This window comes from Rhincodon typus, chromosome 28 (assembly GCF_021869965.1).
Source record: "Rhincodon typus isolate 14 chromosome 28, sRhiTyp1.1, whole genome shotgun sequence".
Classification (NCBI taxonomy): Eukaryota; Metazoa; Chordata; class Chondrichthyes; order Orectolobiformes; family Rhincodontidae; genus Rhincodon; species Rhincodon typus.
In genome coordinates, this window is record NC_063359.1 from 581,528 (window position 1) to 598,446 (window position 16,919).

The following is a 16,919-nucleotide window of genomic DNA, read 5'->3' on the forward strand; positions in this document are numbered from 1 at the left end:
CTGTTTTCTCCTCCACAGATGATGCCAGACCTGCTGAGCTTTTCCAGCAACTTTGTTTTTGTTCCTGATTTACAGCATCCGCAGTTCTTTTGGTTTTTATTTAGTATTTAACTCACTGCCACATCTCTTCCAGGCATGCCCATCTTGAAGAAGTTCTGCTCCTCTCTCCGACGGGATTTCCGTTCCAATCTCTCTTCCTGCCCACCGACTTTAATTTCACTGTCACTCCTGGTGTTTGACCAGGTATTTGCTAAAACTCGTTTCCACAGCCATATCACATTCGTCAGTGACTGCCTCTGGCTCAGACTCACCCCACGTGGATTCCAACTGAAGTTTCATCCCTCATGTTTTGAATTCTGGCAGGATCACAGATATCTCCATGATGTTGAACGTTCCACAGACAGCTGCTCTCGCCGCATCCTGAGATCCACACTCAGTGCCATGCGGAGCCACATGCACACTCTCAACCTCTCTCTCCAACAGCATCACAACGTGCTGGCTCAGGGCTGCACCACTCCGCAGTTCCACTTCATCCTCCAGCTCATTCGTCGTGCTAACAAGAAATTTTTTCTTTTCCTTTCAGGCATCAAGGCCCACAAGATGACAACCAGTTTTGAGGAAGGGTCACCGGACCCAAAACGTTAACTCTGTTTTCCCCTCCACAGATGCTGCCAGACCCACGGAGCTTTTCCAGCAACTTTGTTTTTGTTTCTGCACTTAACGAATAAACTTCTCCAGATACTTTCACTTGCTTCCAGAAGGTACAGGGTGACTGATTCACTTAAAAAGTATCTGGCTTACTGATTAAAAGCCACAGTTTACAGCAATTTCTGAGGGAAAAAGTAAACTGGCTTCCTTCACGGTTAAGGTGGGTTTTAGTGCAGAAAAAAGAAAAAAACTCCTCTCTTGTGGAGATCTGATGGCTTCTCCCAAACATTCACACCCCTCCATGCTCTCTGGGAGGCAATCACAGTCATTTGCCATCCAAAATTAGTCACTAGTCCAAAGACCAATCAGTTACTTGTTGCTGCTCAAAGCTTCTAGCTTGTCTATTAATCTTCCCTCACTGCTTGCACAAATAGTTATGTAAACAGCACTTACAATTAGTGTCAAATTATCTGCTTTTAAAAAGTGCAGCAATCCTTGGTTTATAAACCAGCCCTTTCCCCATTTCGGTCCACAATCTAAAGTACAAAAAAACAAACAAACAATCATAGCCTTTATACTGATTATTTAATACGGATAACATTTTGAACAGATTGTTAACTTTCATGGATAAAATTTATAAAAAAGATAATTTATTGACTGCTTGGTCAGATTTTGATATATTTAGAAAGACTCAGGATAGTACTGTGGATAAGTACATATTGGAATTCAGTAGGTTGTATGCAAGACTTAATAAATTCATTTGGAAATTCCCCAAGTTTTTCTAGCATTTACATTATTGGACTGTGCCAAAGTATTAAGGTTTCTTTTAGTTAAAAAGAAGAAGCATATTTTGAGCAGTTTAGAAAACTGAAATCAAACAAGGCCCTTGAGGAGTATAAAGGAAGCAGAAAAGAATTTTAAAATGGAATTAGGAGGACTAGAAGGGGCCAAGTAGCATTAAGGAGAATCTCAAGGCATTTTATAAGTATATTGGGAGCAAGAGGGTAAATAGGGAATGGGTAGGTCCACTCAAGGACAAAGGAGGGAATTTATGCATGGAGCCAGGGGGACTGCGTGAGGTTCTTACTGACTACTTCGCATTATTATCCACCAAGGAGGAGGTCATGGATAATGGTAAAATTAGAGAGGGGTATGCTGAAATTCTCGGGCATGTGGATATTAGAGAGGAGGTGGTGTTTGTTGTCATGAAAATCATTAAGATAGATAAGTACCCATGGCTTGATAGAATCCATCCCAGGATACTGAAGGAGGTGAGGGAGGAGAATGCTGAGGCCTTGACATAGATCTTTGTATCCTCTTCAGCCACTTGCTTGCATTTGGAGAAGAATGGACTTATTAGGGATAGTCAGCATGGCTTTATGCAGGGGAGGTCTTGTCTCATAAATTTGATTCAGTTTTTGAGAAAGTGATGAAGGTGATTGATGAGGGTAGGGCAGCAGATGTTATCTACATCGGCTTTACTAAAGCATCTGACAAGGTCCTCTATGGCAGGCTGGTCCAGAAGATAAAGTCACATGGGATCCATGGTGAGTTCGCTAGTTGGATACAAAATTGGCTTGGCTGTGGAAGAGAGATTAGTTGTGGAGGGGTGTTTTCTGACAGGAGGTCTGTGATCCGTGGTGTTCTGCAATGATCAGTGCTGGGACTTCTGCTATTTGTAATACATATAAGTGATATGAATGAAAATGTAGGTGGTCTGATTAGTAAGTTTGCAGACAACACAGAAGTTGGTGGAGTTGCGGATAGTAAGAAAGTTTATCAAAGGATACAGCAGGGTATAGACCAGTTGGAAAGTTGGGTGACGAAATGTAAGGTGGATTTAATCTGAACAAGTGCAAGGCGATGCATTTTGGGAGATCAAATGCAAGAGCAAAGTATACAGTAAATGGTAGGATCCTTAGCAGCATCGATATACAGAGGGATCTTGGGGTCCAAGTTCATAGCTCCTCGAAATTGGCAACATTAGTGGATAAGATGATTTTAAAAAAAGGCATATGGCATGTTTGCCTTCATTGGACAGAGCAGTAAGTATGAAGTTGGCAAGTCATGTTGCAGCCATAGATTTCAGTTAGGCCACATCTGGAATTTTGCGTGCATTTTTGGTCCTTACATTATAGGAAGGGTGCAAAAAAGGATGTTGCCTGAATTGGAGTGTCAATTATTTCAACATTACAATTTGCTCATCTGCCGTCAAAAAGATTAAACTTTTAGTAATGGATCCAGGAATAAGGGGCAAAAGAATAATAAGGTCATTGAAGAGATGTGATAGATGACTGAGTTTTAAAAAATACCAGTGAACACTGTTCATAGTAAGTTTGGCTTTAGCAAGAGTTTACAATAAGGCAGAGAACATGGATTTAAAGGTATGGGATAAGCAAAACGCATATTCATTTTAAATTTTGTGGATTTGGCAACCCCATTTTGTCAGTGAACAGGGACTATACTCCAACAAATTTTCTAATTGAATATTGGGGGAGTTAGTTGATGATGAATTCAGAGATGAGTATGCAAATATGAAAATATTAATGACGAATACAGCAGCAGAAAGACATTTTTAGCAATGGGGTGTTTTTAAGGAACCATGCAGTAATAGACAAAATGGTTCATAAAATTTTGGTAAAATGGCCAAACCATAAATTATCTTCATTAGCACAGGCTGCATATGCTAAGAATTCAAGCAGATGGTGGGCAGAGATATCAGCTTGTTTTTATGTAGGAATCCTAACGTTCCATCAACAATGTGTGATCAGTTCCCACCTTGAGAACTTCTACTTTGTCAAAACATTTGAATACACTGTATACGGGCATAAAGGCTTTCATTAAAGTCAAAGTCTCAGAAAGAATTCAGTAGCACGGTGTCTTAGTGGTAAGCACTGCTGTCTCATAGCGCCAAGGCCTCTGGTTCAGTTCCTGCCTTGGGCAACTGTCTGTGTAGAGTTTGCACATTCTCCCAGGTTTCCTCCGGGTGCTGCGGTTTCCTCCCAATTTTCAAAGATGTGCAGGTTAAATGGCTTGGCCATGCTGAACTGCCTATCGTGTCCAGGGATGTGCAGGTTAGGTGGATTAGCCATACGATATGCAGGGTTACACGGATAGAGTGGGGGGGAGCTGTGTCTGGGTGGGATGCTGTACGGAACAGCAGTGTGGACTCAATGGGCTGAATGGCCTGCTTCCACAGATTCTGTAAAAGATAAGGCCATTGGAAACCAGGTTCAATCTGGCCATATCTTTTATTATAAGAAAGAGGGTCTCAAAGAATGGAGAGGTCCGGGAAAGAAATTTAGTGAAGCTAGAAAATTAATAATTTTACAGTACAGGAACTAGGCAGTTCAAGTATACTCTTCAAGAACCATGCCTTTTTATTTTTGTGTCTTTTGAAACCGTGGACTGCAATGAGAAAGAACTGTTTATTAAGAACAAGTGATTTACCAGGAAGGCTGCATAATTTCACATCAAAGAATTCGATACAAGTTGTGAATTCTTTTTTTTCTGGCAGCCAATTCCTGCAAGGTGCAACCAATCAGGAGCTGAGGAATTATTGACATGTGAAGCCAACTGATTGCCAGCTAACTGAGCACAGTGGAACTCAAAACAAGTTAGAGCCACAGGGAAAGATGCAGAAGGGTGTGCTGTAGTTCTCTAAGCTGCTCATTCTCTGCATCAAAAAATCAGTTTAAACTTGAAAACCTTTCCTGAAGCAATTGCTGAGAGTTATGACTTTTGAATTGATAAATCAGAGATATTTTCCAAATGAGTGAGTCATTCTCTAATTCTTACAAACCAGTGGAAGCTTCTAGAGAAAGACAATTGAACACTAAGGCTTGGCTGGTCAAAGATGGATCTCTAAACATCTGGATCAGGAAAGAATGAACACTGAACTGAATTTCCAGTTTTTTTCTACCTCTGTAAATAATCCATTTTCCCTACTTGTTTGTCTGTGTGTAAGGGGGACTTTATAAGGAGTTTAGAGTTTTTAGTTAGCAGTGTTATATTCCAATGGTTTTTATCTGTTTACTCGTAGCTATAGTCTAATTACTTATAATAAATAATAATTCTTGTTTAGTACAGGAACCTGGTCCATGCTTTCAATCAACTTTGGTCTGAAAGTCAGGTAAATTGGGGTACTGTGCATACTTTGAAAAAACGTTGACTTTTGGTCAAATTGAGCAGGGCTCAATTTACAGTATATGGCCCCAGTGGGTTGTAACAGCATTGATTTATAAAGGATTTCTAAAAAAGTAGTAACAAACCAGGTACTTCTCATACCCAGATGTTGCACAGGTATGAGGATTATACTGCTGCAATTGGCAGTTAGTTTGATGACACGCAGGTCAGTTCTGATCGTCAATATGAGGTCTTTAGTCCCAAAGGACAACTGCCACATAGTCAAATATTGACAGAAGGTGCTAGTCAATGGAGATATGCAACTATTTAAGAAGTAAAGCTGTAAAATATGAAAGCTGAATGAATTTACAGGATGAGAGGCAGGAAGTTATGCCCATGGATCAAGAACATGGTATACAAAGATAGAAGGCTAGAAAATGTTCAAACAGTGTGTCTAGGACCACATATGCCCCTGGAAAGATTTCACAGCCCATTGAGTGAAATCCTAAAGGAGGCAGAATTCAAACAGCAGCAACCCAGAAAAAGGCAGAATGTAAGATAGAAGGCATGTTTAACAAAAAAAAGGTATAAAACAGAAATACCACGAGAAGCAGAAGAACATGAGTGGGAAGTCTTAGTAGTCATGAACAAAGTAGAAGGAAAGTTGATAAAAAGATGCCAAGTAATTAGAGTTACAAAGTTGGAGAGAATTTAAAGCGTATACAGAGGATCACAGATAAGTGACAACCAACCCCATTACACTGGTGGATATGCACCCTGATGGGACTTACAAAGCTAAAGCCAGACTAGTTTTTGAAGAAAAACTGGGGTCAAGATATACAAGGGTAGATTCTCCAAAAACAGAAAAGCAATTTTGATTTTTTTTTGGCTCAGCTAGTAACAAATGCTTGGGAATGTACATCAATCGTTAATAAAGGTGTATTTTTGCATGGAGACCAGCTCAGGAGGGAATATTTTATTCATCCGCCAAATGAGGCACAGTGGAAACACCCTGGAAGTTAAATATATATATGATCTAAATGATCCCTATACGGTTTGATAATCAACTTATTAAAATAGAGTTGTATTTAGTTAAAAGCTGACATTGTCACGTTGTATTAGCAACATAAGAAGCAGCATAAAGGAATCTTTATGAAGAAATTCAAAAAAGGGGTTCAGCAGCCTATTGAGTGGTACATTATCCCATAGTGATTTATTATCAATGTTCATGGAAGGCAGTGAATAAAAAAGGAATGAGGATCAATATTTCATTTTTAAAACGATAATGGAGAATGGTGAGATCCCCAAATTGAAATGGGTGGATAGCAACAGCCGGCTAACTATTTTAGAAAAGAATTCAACAAATTCTAAGGAACTGTTGGACATACTGGAAAAAGAACTCTTGGAAACATAAAAAAAAAAGGAAAACAGTCTGTCATTTTGCATGTTTGATTTTTTAAAATTAGATATTGATTTATTTAAAAAGAGAAAAAAATGGGGATCTGTTCTCATCTAAATTGGTCTGAAGGAATGTCTGTGATCAAGTGGAATGAGGGACCAGGTGATGGATATATTAATGAAAAGTTAACTGGGATTGAATTGGTTGTATAAATATGGAGACGTAGTAATCAGTGGGTGAGAGTTTTATGGACTGTGGCTAACTGAAATAAAGCTTTCACATAAAAGTGGGGACTTGAATTCTGTTTAAATACAGTCACCTTTTGGAGCATAACAGCAGCCCTCAGTACGCCTCTATACGAATTCTAAAAGCAGCTGCTACCACTCGCCCTCCGTGCCTTTTTTCAGAGCTGAGATTTTCCAATCAATCTCCTTTTGAAATTCGGTGCCAATCTGTATAAATAAGCTCCGTGCAAATCAGTTAATTGTGTAGCACTGACTCAATTTCTTTGTCTCAGTCATCAGAAGGATCAAAGAGAGTCTTTATCCTAGCCTGTCACACACAGGGTGCAGGAAAGGCTGTGCTGCTTTCAGATCAACAGCCAGCAGATCCTTTGCATGAATGCACTCTGCATTTCAATTTGAAATGCGAGATGCACAGACTGCCAGCTCCTCAAACTCATTGCAGTTAAAAACTGAACTGTGAAACCCCCCAGCTGCAGTAACACACTTCAAATGGTTTAGGTGATGGTCATCTTTATAATCTTTTTGAATAAGTATTCCCAACGCTTCACCTTTAGTGGATGTGGTTTTGAGAACATTACTATACTAAACCAAACCAAACAGAACAGGTTCTTTCCAAGTCTTACATGAGGCATATAACTGAGAGCATTGGGATACACTGGCACCAGCTACACAGGTAACACAGGAGCGGAAGGAGAAGGGACACCGGTGGGAGGGGGAGGAGTGAGGGGCCACGGGTGGGAGGGGGAGAGAGCGGGGCCACGGGGGGGAGGGGTAGAGAGGGGGGTCACGGGTGGGAGGGCACAGGTGGGAGGGGGTAGAGAGGTGGGGCATGGGAGGGGAGGAAGGGAGATACACCAGGGAGGGGAGGGAGAGAGACGGGTGACTTGGGAGTGATGAGGGGGAGGAGCAGAACAGAGGGTGGGGAGCGAAAGGGGCAGCATGGGAGGGACAGGGAAAGAGGCAGCATGGGAGGAACAGGGAAAGGGGCAGCATGGACAGGAGGAGGGTGAAGGAGAGCAGGACAGGACAGTACAGGGAGGGATGAAGGAAGAATGGGATGAATGAAGGAGCAGTGAAGTTGGGATGGAGGGACTATGCAAGAGGTATATATTACACAATATTAATCATTGATAGAAAATCTTCCGGTAAAGAAATAATGGCACAGAAGGAGGTCAAGAGCTTCCCAGTTTAATCCCACAGAGCCGTACTTGGTCCCGAATCATGGGCTCTTCAAGGAGATTCATCCAGGTAATTTGTAAATGTGCCAAAAGTTTTCCGCTCTCTTCCTTTCAGGCTAGCGATTCTAGGTTCTTACCAACATCCTCTACCAAATACTTCACATCACCTTCAGTCCTTATGCCACTTACTTTAAATCTGTGTCCCACAGTTTTTGTCCCCTCTGCTAGAGTAAAAGTAGGTCATCCTCCATCTAAGCCTCTCATAACTTTATAAAGCTCAATTTCGTAATTCCTCAGCCTCTCCTGTTGTAGTCCATTATGATCACAGCTAATGGTAATATTGGAAATGTGACATCTCAGAGACCTGGCTTGATAGATCCCATGTTTGGTTCTTATAGTTAATGACTACAAGAATTTAGGTTAATTGTTATTACTATCATTAACTACCTTCGCATGGTGGTTACTCACTGAAACATATTCACGCAAAACTGCAAATGTTCTTTAACCATAATAAGTTTATTTTACAAAAGAAAGAAAACAAACAAAAAGCTATCTTTATTATTTGTTCATGGGATGTAGATCAGGATTTATTGCCCATTCATCATTGCCCTTGCATAGAGTGGCTTCCTGGGCCATTTCAGAGGGCATTTAAGAGCCAACCACACTACCATGGGTCTGAAGCCACATGTAGGCCAGACCAAGCAAGGATAGCAGATTTCCTTCCATTCAGGACATTAACAAGCCAGATGGGTTTTATGACAATCAACAATGGTTACATGGTAGCCATTGGGCTAGATTTTTATTTCAGTTTTTTTGTTGAATTCAAATTTCACCAACCATCATGGTGGAATTCAAACCCATGCTTCCAGAATATTAGCCCGGAGTGCTAGATTTCCACAATACCACTGTCTCCCTTTTATTACAGTTAATAAGACCATACCACACACAGCAAAACAAAATTTCCTAACACTATTCTTTTATAGATACTCAGTTCCAGAGAAATGTCGCTCTCCCAAGACTTCATGTTTTCACATAACTGACTCCTCCCACCTTATTTTCCTTAGACCAAGAAGACAATTTTTCAATTCTTTTCCAAGTCCAGTATCATGAGCCTTTCACAAACCTGATGGCTGAAACTTTAGCAGTTCTAATAACTTGAATACTTATATCCAACGCTCCTGGTTTAGACGCTTCAGACACTAAACTTAAGTGACTAATTTTCATCAACTATAATTTGATTCTACTGCTTACAGAAAACTGAAACTTGCTTATAAACTCAACTCCTGATTCTTCTGAACTAAGATCTTAAATTGTGGGGCAGCACGGTGGCTCAGTGGTTAACACTGCTGCCTCATAGCACCAGTGACCCAGGTTCGATTCCATGCTGGGGTGACTGTCTGTGTGGAGTTTGGACATTCTCCACATATCTGTGCGCGTTTCCTTTGGGTGCTCCGGTTTCCTCCCACAGTCCAAAGATGTGCAGGTTAGGTGGATTAGCCATGTTAAATTACCCACAGTGTCCAGGGATGCGCAGGCTAGGTGGATTAGCCATGGGAAATATACAGTTACAGGGACAGGGTAGGGGGGCTAAGTCTAGGTGGGATGCATAGGGATTCTATGAATCTTCTGTTCTAAAATCAAAACTAATCTAATGGACTGATGTGTTTAATCTGTCATAAACCCAACAGTATAAACAATCTATCCATTACCAATACACAAGGTCCTGCCATGTATTTGACTGAAGTCGCATGCTTTCTCGGAAATAATGCACTGAAGTCACTATTCCAAATAATTTTCTAGCCGCTTTTTAAAAAAATTACTTTCACAGAACTGACTCACGTCTATCTCCATCTATTTTGTAATCTAAGTCCCAAAATAGAAATGCTGTACACCTTTCATCACACTGATCAATCTTTCCCCATAACTAAAATTTTCCAATCCTGGCAACATCACCTTAAATCTCTTCTGCACCCTCTCCAGTGCAATTATACATCTGCTACAATGTGGTGACTGAACTGCGTGCAGTACTCGATCAGTGATCTAACTAATATTGTATACAGTAATGTAGCTTCCCTGTTTTCATGTTCAATGCCTTGGTGTATAAAGGAAAGCGTTCAAGATGTCTTTTTTTCCTCCGTTATTTGAACTGTCCTGCTACCTTTAAGGATTTTGGATATACTCTCTAAAGCTCCTCAATTTTTCCCCAGTACTCAGTATGGTCTCAATTATCATCTAGCTCCATGTCTTGTTGTACATCTCAAAATGTATTACCTCATTTGCCTAGATTAAATTCTAATTTCCTGCCCAACCAACCAGACTGTACCCACCATGTCTTGTTGAGATGTTAACATCAGAAAATGCATCAAGTCACTTTACAAGGATGGACATATTATGCAATGGGATATGTCAGTACTACAAGGTCACATTGAGCGACATATCGAAGCAGACATGATCAACTGATGCTGGCAGCTATACTGGCACTAGGCTGATAGTTCCGTACAGAGTCACACAATGATTGGCAAACTGGAAGCCTCCACTCTCTGAAAGGGTGTTTTCAATCCTTGTTCTACCTAGAGATTGTGGAAAAACTATTGGAAAGTCACTACATCACTGTCCATTCCAAACCTAACCTCCTGACATCTGTGCATCTGAAATCTGAAGCAGAAGTTACGATGAATGACTTTGGCTGATTATTCCATTGCCAGGCCAGGGGCAGTAAATTCCCTCATAGCATCCCCTCTCCAAGATCAACCAGCATAACACAGTCTAGCAGTGAAATTTGAATGACCCAGTGCTAGCAGTACCACCCAAGGCACTGGGCTTATCCAGCACACCAAGTGGAGGAGCCGTTAGCAGCACTCAGTGACGTCCAAAGACTTGACCATACCTTTGGATGTCTGCAATGTTGGCCATCGAATGGCACCAGGAATCCAGCAGCTGCAACAAGACACGCTGTAGTCCTGGATAGTCAGCTACATAGGCCTCGACCAGGCTCACTTTATCCTGAAGCAGGAGTGGAATGCAGACCTGCATTAAGAGAATAAGACTGTTCATGAGGGTCCTTTCTTTGTAGAGTGAATGAGGAGTGATGAAAAGTTTAGACAGGATTGAGCACTTATGAATGAATGGATAAGATAGTTTGTCCAGATTTAGCTCTATAAAATAGTCCTGGCCCAGTTCACAGGCAGCAGGAGGGCTTTTTCCTCATTGCATTTCCTCCTGATTTGGATTTTAAACGCAAACTGTCATCTAAGTTGTGAACCTACAGTAACAGAGCATCGTACAGGGAATTCCAGAGGGGGCGAGGCACTGAACAAGAAGTGCAAGCAGAAAGGAGAAAGAGAGGCAATTAGAAATAGAATATTCAAAGGCAGGTTCAGCACAAAGTCAAAGTGCTCTGAGGGAGTCCCCAAGGACAGAGGCAGAACAACAAAAAGTTGGGTTTCTGATGGGGAAACAATCAAAACAGTTCAAATAATTGTACAGTGCAAGTGGTCATTTGGCCTGATTATGCTGCCTCTGTGAAAGAACCACACCCTGCCCTTCCCCCACAGAGCTGCAAATGTTTCTTCACCAATTAATTACCCAATTCACTTTTAACAGTTACAATCTGCTTCCACCATCCTCTTAGACAGTATGATGCAGCAAATAAATCCTCCAGTCCCACCAGATTCTTTGATGAACTATCTTCATCTTTGCCTTCAAGTTACTGAGACCTCTCCCCTTCTACAACATCACAACCTTAGACAGTTGAAAACCTTAGTTAAATCTTTCCTGAATGTGCTCTGCTTTAAGGAGAATGACCTTCGCTTCCATCTGCAGTTCAAAACAGCACTCTGTGTCAATTTGCATTATGTGAATCACAGCAGGTCCCAAAAGGAAAATACCAAAAATCAGTGATTTTCCTCTCTCAGGTCCATGACTAAACTCTCCTCTTTGTCCCACCCCCAACTTCTGTCAATCTTTTTTGCATATCGATTTCAATTTATGTTTGATGTTTTAAAATTTAAAAGCTAGTTGCTTTTAATATTAATCCAATTCTGACAAGTTCAAGAATTGAATTACTACCTGTTTTGCATGTCATTTTATTGCACTCTGATGTAGCATGTCTATGGCTACGATGTCAATGTTTCCTCACACAGTTTGTGTTCTGAGTGAGTTATACTGGGAACTCCACTCCTTGATGCCATTCTTCTGCTTTTGTTATTTTACAATATGTACTGACTGAAATACATAAAAGTTATCTTGCAGATTATTGACTGTACTTCTAACCTATGGTTTCTTTTATTCATAGAACATAGAACAGTACAGTACAGTCCAGGCTCTTCGGCCCACGAAGTTGTGCCGAACTTTTACCCTAATCCTAAGGTCTATCTAACCTCCAACCCTACCTTATACTATCATCCATATGCCTATCTAATAGCCGCTTAAATGCCCCTAATGAGGCCGACTCCACTACCTGCTCTGGCAATGCATTCCACGCCCTGACCACTCTCTGAGTAAAGAACCTACCTCTGACGTCTCCCCTGTATCTACCTCCATTCACTTTAAAACTATGCCCCCTCGTAATAGCTACCTCCACCCTACGAAAAAGTCTCTGGCTGTCCACTCTATCTATACCTCTGATCATTTTGTACACCTCTATCAAGTCACCTCTCATCCTTCCTCCTTCTAAAGAGAAAAGCCCTAGCTCTCTCAACCTTTCCTCGTAAGACCTTCCCTCCATTCCAGGCAACATCCTGGTAAATCTCTTCTGCACCTTTTCCAATGCCTCCACATCTTTCCTGTATTGAGGCGACCAGAACTGGATACAATACTCCAGATGTGGCCGAACCAGGCTTTTGTATAGCTGGAGATTCACTCATAGGATGTGGGCATCGCTGCCTGGGCCAGCATTTATTGCCTATCCACAGATGTAAACTATATTAAGTCTTTATTTTCAACACTAACATGACTAACACAATCATCAGTTTACAATAACTTAGTTTACTGAGCTTGATGTTAAATTTGAGACTTGAATAGTTCCTCATTATAATTTGTATTAATTCACATACAACAGTTCACTAAGATTTGCTTTATTTTAGATTAAACATTATTTGATAAAATACCATGAATATGGTATCCTTCCATTTTACTTCTCAAAATGTGATGGGCATCATTAAACCCATTATCAAGTGCTGCTTTACAATGTTTTTACAGTGATTTACAATATCTATAATTGACTGTCATGGAAAAGAGGACATTTGTTATAACTTCCCACAAATAAGGATGTAGATATACACTAATCACTCTTAAATGCTTTACTGTATATCCCAGTCTCAAGTAGGAGAATTAGTATCCATATGTGTTTAATTCATTCTGCTAAAACAGGAAGGTAATTTTTTTCCCCACTCATTCATGAGATATGGATATCGCTGGATGGGCCAGCATCTTTGACCATCGCAGATGCCCCTTGAGAAGATGGTGGTGAGCTTCCTTCTTGAACCAGTGCAGCTACAATACCTTTAGGGAGGGAAATCTGAGATTTTGACCCAGTGACAATGAAGGGATGCCAATATATTTCCAAGGCAGGATGGTAAGTGCCTTGGAGGGAAACTTGCAGATGATTGTGTTGCCATGTGTCTGCTGTCCTTGTCCCAGTTTGACTGAATTAGTTAGAAATAGGTACAAGTGACCTATATAAGGAGGATGGGTTGCACCTGAATTGTAACGGGATCAATATCCTGGCAGAGAGATTTGCTAGTGCTACAAACTAATAAGGGGGAAAGGAGAGAACGAAGTACAACTGATAAATTGAACCGCATTTATTTCAATGCAAGAGGCCTGGTAGGTAAGGCAGATGAACTCAGGGTATGGTTGGGAACATGAGACTGGGATATCATAGCTGTTACAGAAACGTGGCTCAGGGAAGGACAGGACTGGCAGCTTAATGTTCTAGAATATAGATGTTATAGGAAGGATAGAAAGGGGGGCAGGAGAGGAGAGGGAGTGGGGTTTTTAGTTAGGGGTAACATTACAGCTATACCCAGGGAGGTTATTTCTGGGAATGCGTCCAGTGAAGTTATTTGGTTGGAACTGAGAAATAAGAAAGGGATGATCACCTTATTGGTATTGTACTATAGAACCCCCAATAGTCAGTGGGAAATTGAGAAGCAAATTTGTAAGGAGATCTCAGATATCTCAGGGAGGCACAGGTGGCTCAGTGGTTAGCACTGCTACGTCACAGCATCAGGGACCCAGTTTCAATTCCAGCCTCGGGCAACTGTCTGTGTGGAGTTTGCACTTTCTCCCAGTGTCTGCGTGGGTTCCCTCCAAGTGCTCCCAGAACTTCCTCCCAGTTCTGAGGAAGGGTCACTGGAGCCGAAACATTAATTCTGACTTTTTCTTTACAGATGCTGTCAGACCTGCTGAGCTTTTCCAGCTGTTTTTGTTCCAAAAACGTGCAGGTTAGGTGGATTGGCCATGCTAAATTGCCCATAGTGTCCATGGATGTGTAGGTTAGGTGGATTAGCCTTGGGAAATTCAGGGCTACAGGGATACGGGGTGGGGGGGGTAAGTCTGGGTGGGATGAGAGTCGGTGTGGACTCCGGCTGAATGACCTGTTCCACACCACATCTGCAAGAATGACATAGTTGTAATGGTAGGGAATTTAATGCACCAAACATAGAATGGGACTGCCATAGTGTTAAGGGCTTAGATGGAGAGGAATTTGTTAAAAGTGTACAAGAAAATTATCTTATTCAGTACATGGATATACCTACTAGAGAAGGAGCAAAATGTGACGTCCTCTTGGGAAGTAAGGTAGGGCAAGTGATTGAATTGTCAGTGGGGGAGCACTTTGGAGCCAGTGATCATAATTCTATTAGTTTTAAAATAGTTATGGAAAAGGATAGACCAGATCTAAAAGTTAAAGTTCTCAATTGGAATAGGACCAATTTTGGTGGTATTAGGCAGGAACTTTCAAAAGTTGATTGAGATTGGCTATTCACAGGTAAAGGGATGGTTGGAAAGTGGAAGGCCTTCAAAAATGAGATAACAAGAATTCAGAGTCAGTATGTTCCTGTTAGTGCAAAGGGCAAAGCTGGTAGGTGTAGGAAATGCTGGATGACTAGAGAAATTGAAGCTCTGCTCAAGAAAAAGGAGGCAGCATATGTCAGATATAAATAGCTGGGATCGAGTGAATCCCAAGAAGAGTATGAGGGCAGTAGCAGTATACTTAAGAGGAAAATCAGGAGGGCAAAAAGGGGACATGAGATAGCTTTCATAAATAGGGTTAAGGAGAATCCAAAGAGATTCTACAAATACAATAAAGGGCAAAACAGTAACTAGGAAGAGAATAGGGTCCTTCAAAGATCAACATAGCTGTCATGTGTGGAACCATGGGAAATGGGTGAGATATTAAACAAGTCTTTCACACCAATTATTTACTGTGGAGAAGGATATGGAAGATAGAGAACTTGGAGAAATAAATAGTGATATCTTGAAAAGTGTCCGTATTTCAAAGGTGGTGCTGCTAGACATCTTAAAATGCATAAAGGTGGATAAACGCCAGGACCTGATTAGGTGTATCCTAGAACTTTGTGGGAAGTTAGTGAAGTCACTGCTCGGCCCCGTTGCTGAGATATTTGTATTATTGATTGACAAGGGTGAGGTGCTGGAAGACTGGAGGGTGCCTAATATGGTGCCATGATTTAATAAAGATGGTAAGGGTAAGCCTGGGAACTATAGACCGGTGAGCCTGACATCAGTGGTGGGTAGTTGTTGGAAGGGATTCCGAGTGACAGGATTTACATGTATTTGGAAAGGCAAGGATTGATTAAGGATAGTCAACATGGCTTTGTGTGTGGGAAATCATGTCTCACTAACTGGTGTGAGTTTTTTGAAGAAGTGACAAAGAGGATTGATGGAAATGGAGTGGTGAATGTTAACTATACAGGCTTCAGCAACGCGTTCAACAAAGTTCCACGTGGTAGATTGGTTAGCGAGGTTAGATCCCATGAAATCTAGGGAGAGCTAGTCATTTGGACACAAAATTGGCTTGAAGGTAGGAGACAGAGAGTGGTAGTGGAGGGTTGATTTTTGGAATGGAGTATGACCAGCTGCAAGGATTGGTGCTGGGTCCACTGCTTTTTGTTACTTATATAAATTATTTGGATCTGAATCTAGGAAGAATGTTCAGTAAGTTTCAAAATGACACCAAAATTGGTGGTGTAGCGGACAGCAAAGGTTATTTCAAAGAACACTGGGACCTTGATCAGATGGGTCAATGGGCTAAGCAGTGACAGACTGAGTGTAATTTAGATAAATGTGAGGTGTGGCATTATGGAAAGGCAAATCAGGGCAGGACTTATACACTTAATGATAGAGTTCTGGGGAGTGCTGCCAAACAAACAAAGCTGGGGGCAGATTCATAGTTCCTTGAAGACAGAGTCACAGGTAGATAGGATAGTGAAAGAGAGGTTTGTTACGCTTGCCTTTATTGTTCAGTGCATTGTGTATAGGAGTTTGGATGTCATGTTGCAGCTGTACAGGACATTGGCGAGGCCGCTTTTGGAATTCTGCGTTCAATTCTCATCTCCCTGCTATAGGAAAGATGTTGTGAAACTTGAAATGGTGCAGAAAAGTTTTAAAAGGATATTGTCGGGCTTGGAGGATTTGAGCTACAGGGAGAGGCTGAATAGGCAAGGGCTATTTTGCCTGGAATGTCAGAGGCTGAGGGGTGACCTTAATCAGGTTTATAAAGTCATGAGGGGCATGGCTTGGCGGGGGGGGGGGGGGGGGGGGGGGGAGAAGAGTCAAGGTTTTTTTCCCCTCCAAGGGTAGGGGAGTCCAAAACTAGAAGGCATCGGTTTAAGGTGAAAGGGTGAAGATTTAAAAGGGAACTAAGAGATAATTTTTTTCGCTCAGAGGATGGTGCATGTATGGAATCAACTGCCAAGGAAGTGGTGGAGGCTGGTACAATTACAACATTTAAAAGGCATCTGGATGGATACATGAAAAAGAAGGATTGAGAGGGATATGGGACCAAATGCTGGCAAATGGCAATAGATTAATTTAGGATATCTGGGCGGCATGGACAAGTTGGACCCAAAGGTCTGTTCCCATGCTGCACAATTCTATGACCTGTTCCCTGTTGTTAGGTTCAGTTGGTGAAATAAAGTGGCAAGCTTGTCGGGTTTTATGATATCGGCTACGGATTCCAAGTTTCCAACATTACAAATGCTGAGAGAAGTATGAAAGATAAGTGGCAGGTGGGAACAGGTTGTTAGGTAGGGATAGGGTTCCAGGATGAGGAGGGGAAACACAGGGTTCCAGGATGAGGAG

General features: G+C 41.5%; 1 protein-coding gene across 1 annotated transcript in view; it reads right to left on the reverse strand.

The window, feature by feature from the left end:
• LOC109924898 (exonuclease mut-7 homolog) overlaps positions 1-16,919 on the reverse strand; it is an 86,571-nt gene that overhangs the window by 54,017 nt on the left and 15,635 nt on the right. Inside the window, 2 exon segments of the mRNA XM_048613336.1 lie at positions 10,483-10,516; positions 10,518-10,622. Of these exon segments, the coding sequence (XP_048469293.1) occupies positions 10,483-10,516; positions 10,518-10,622 (139 nt within the window).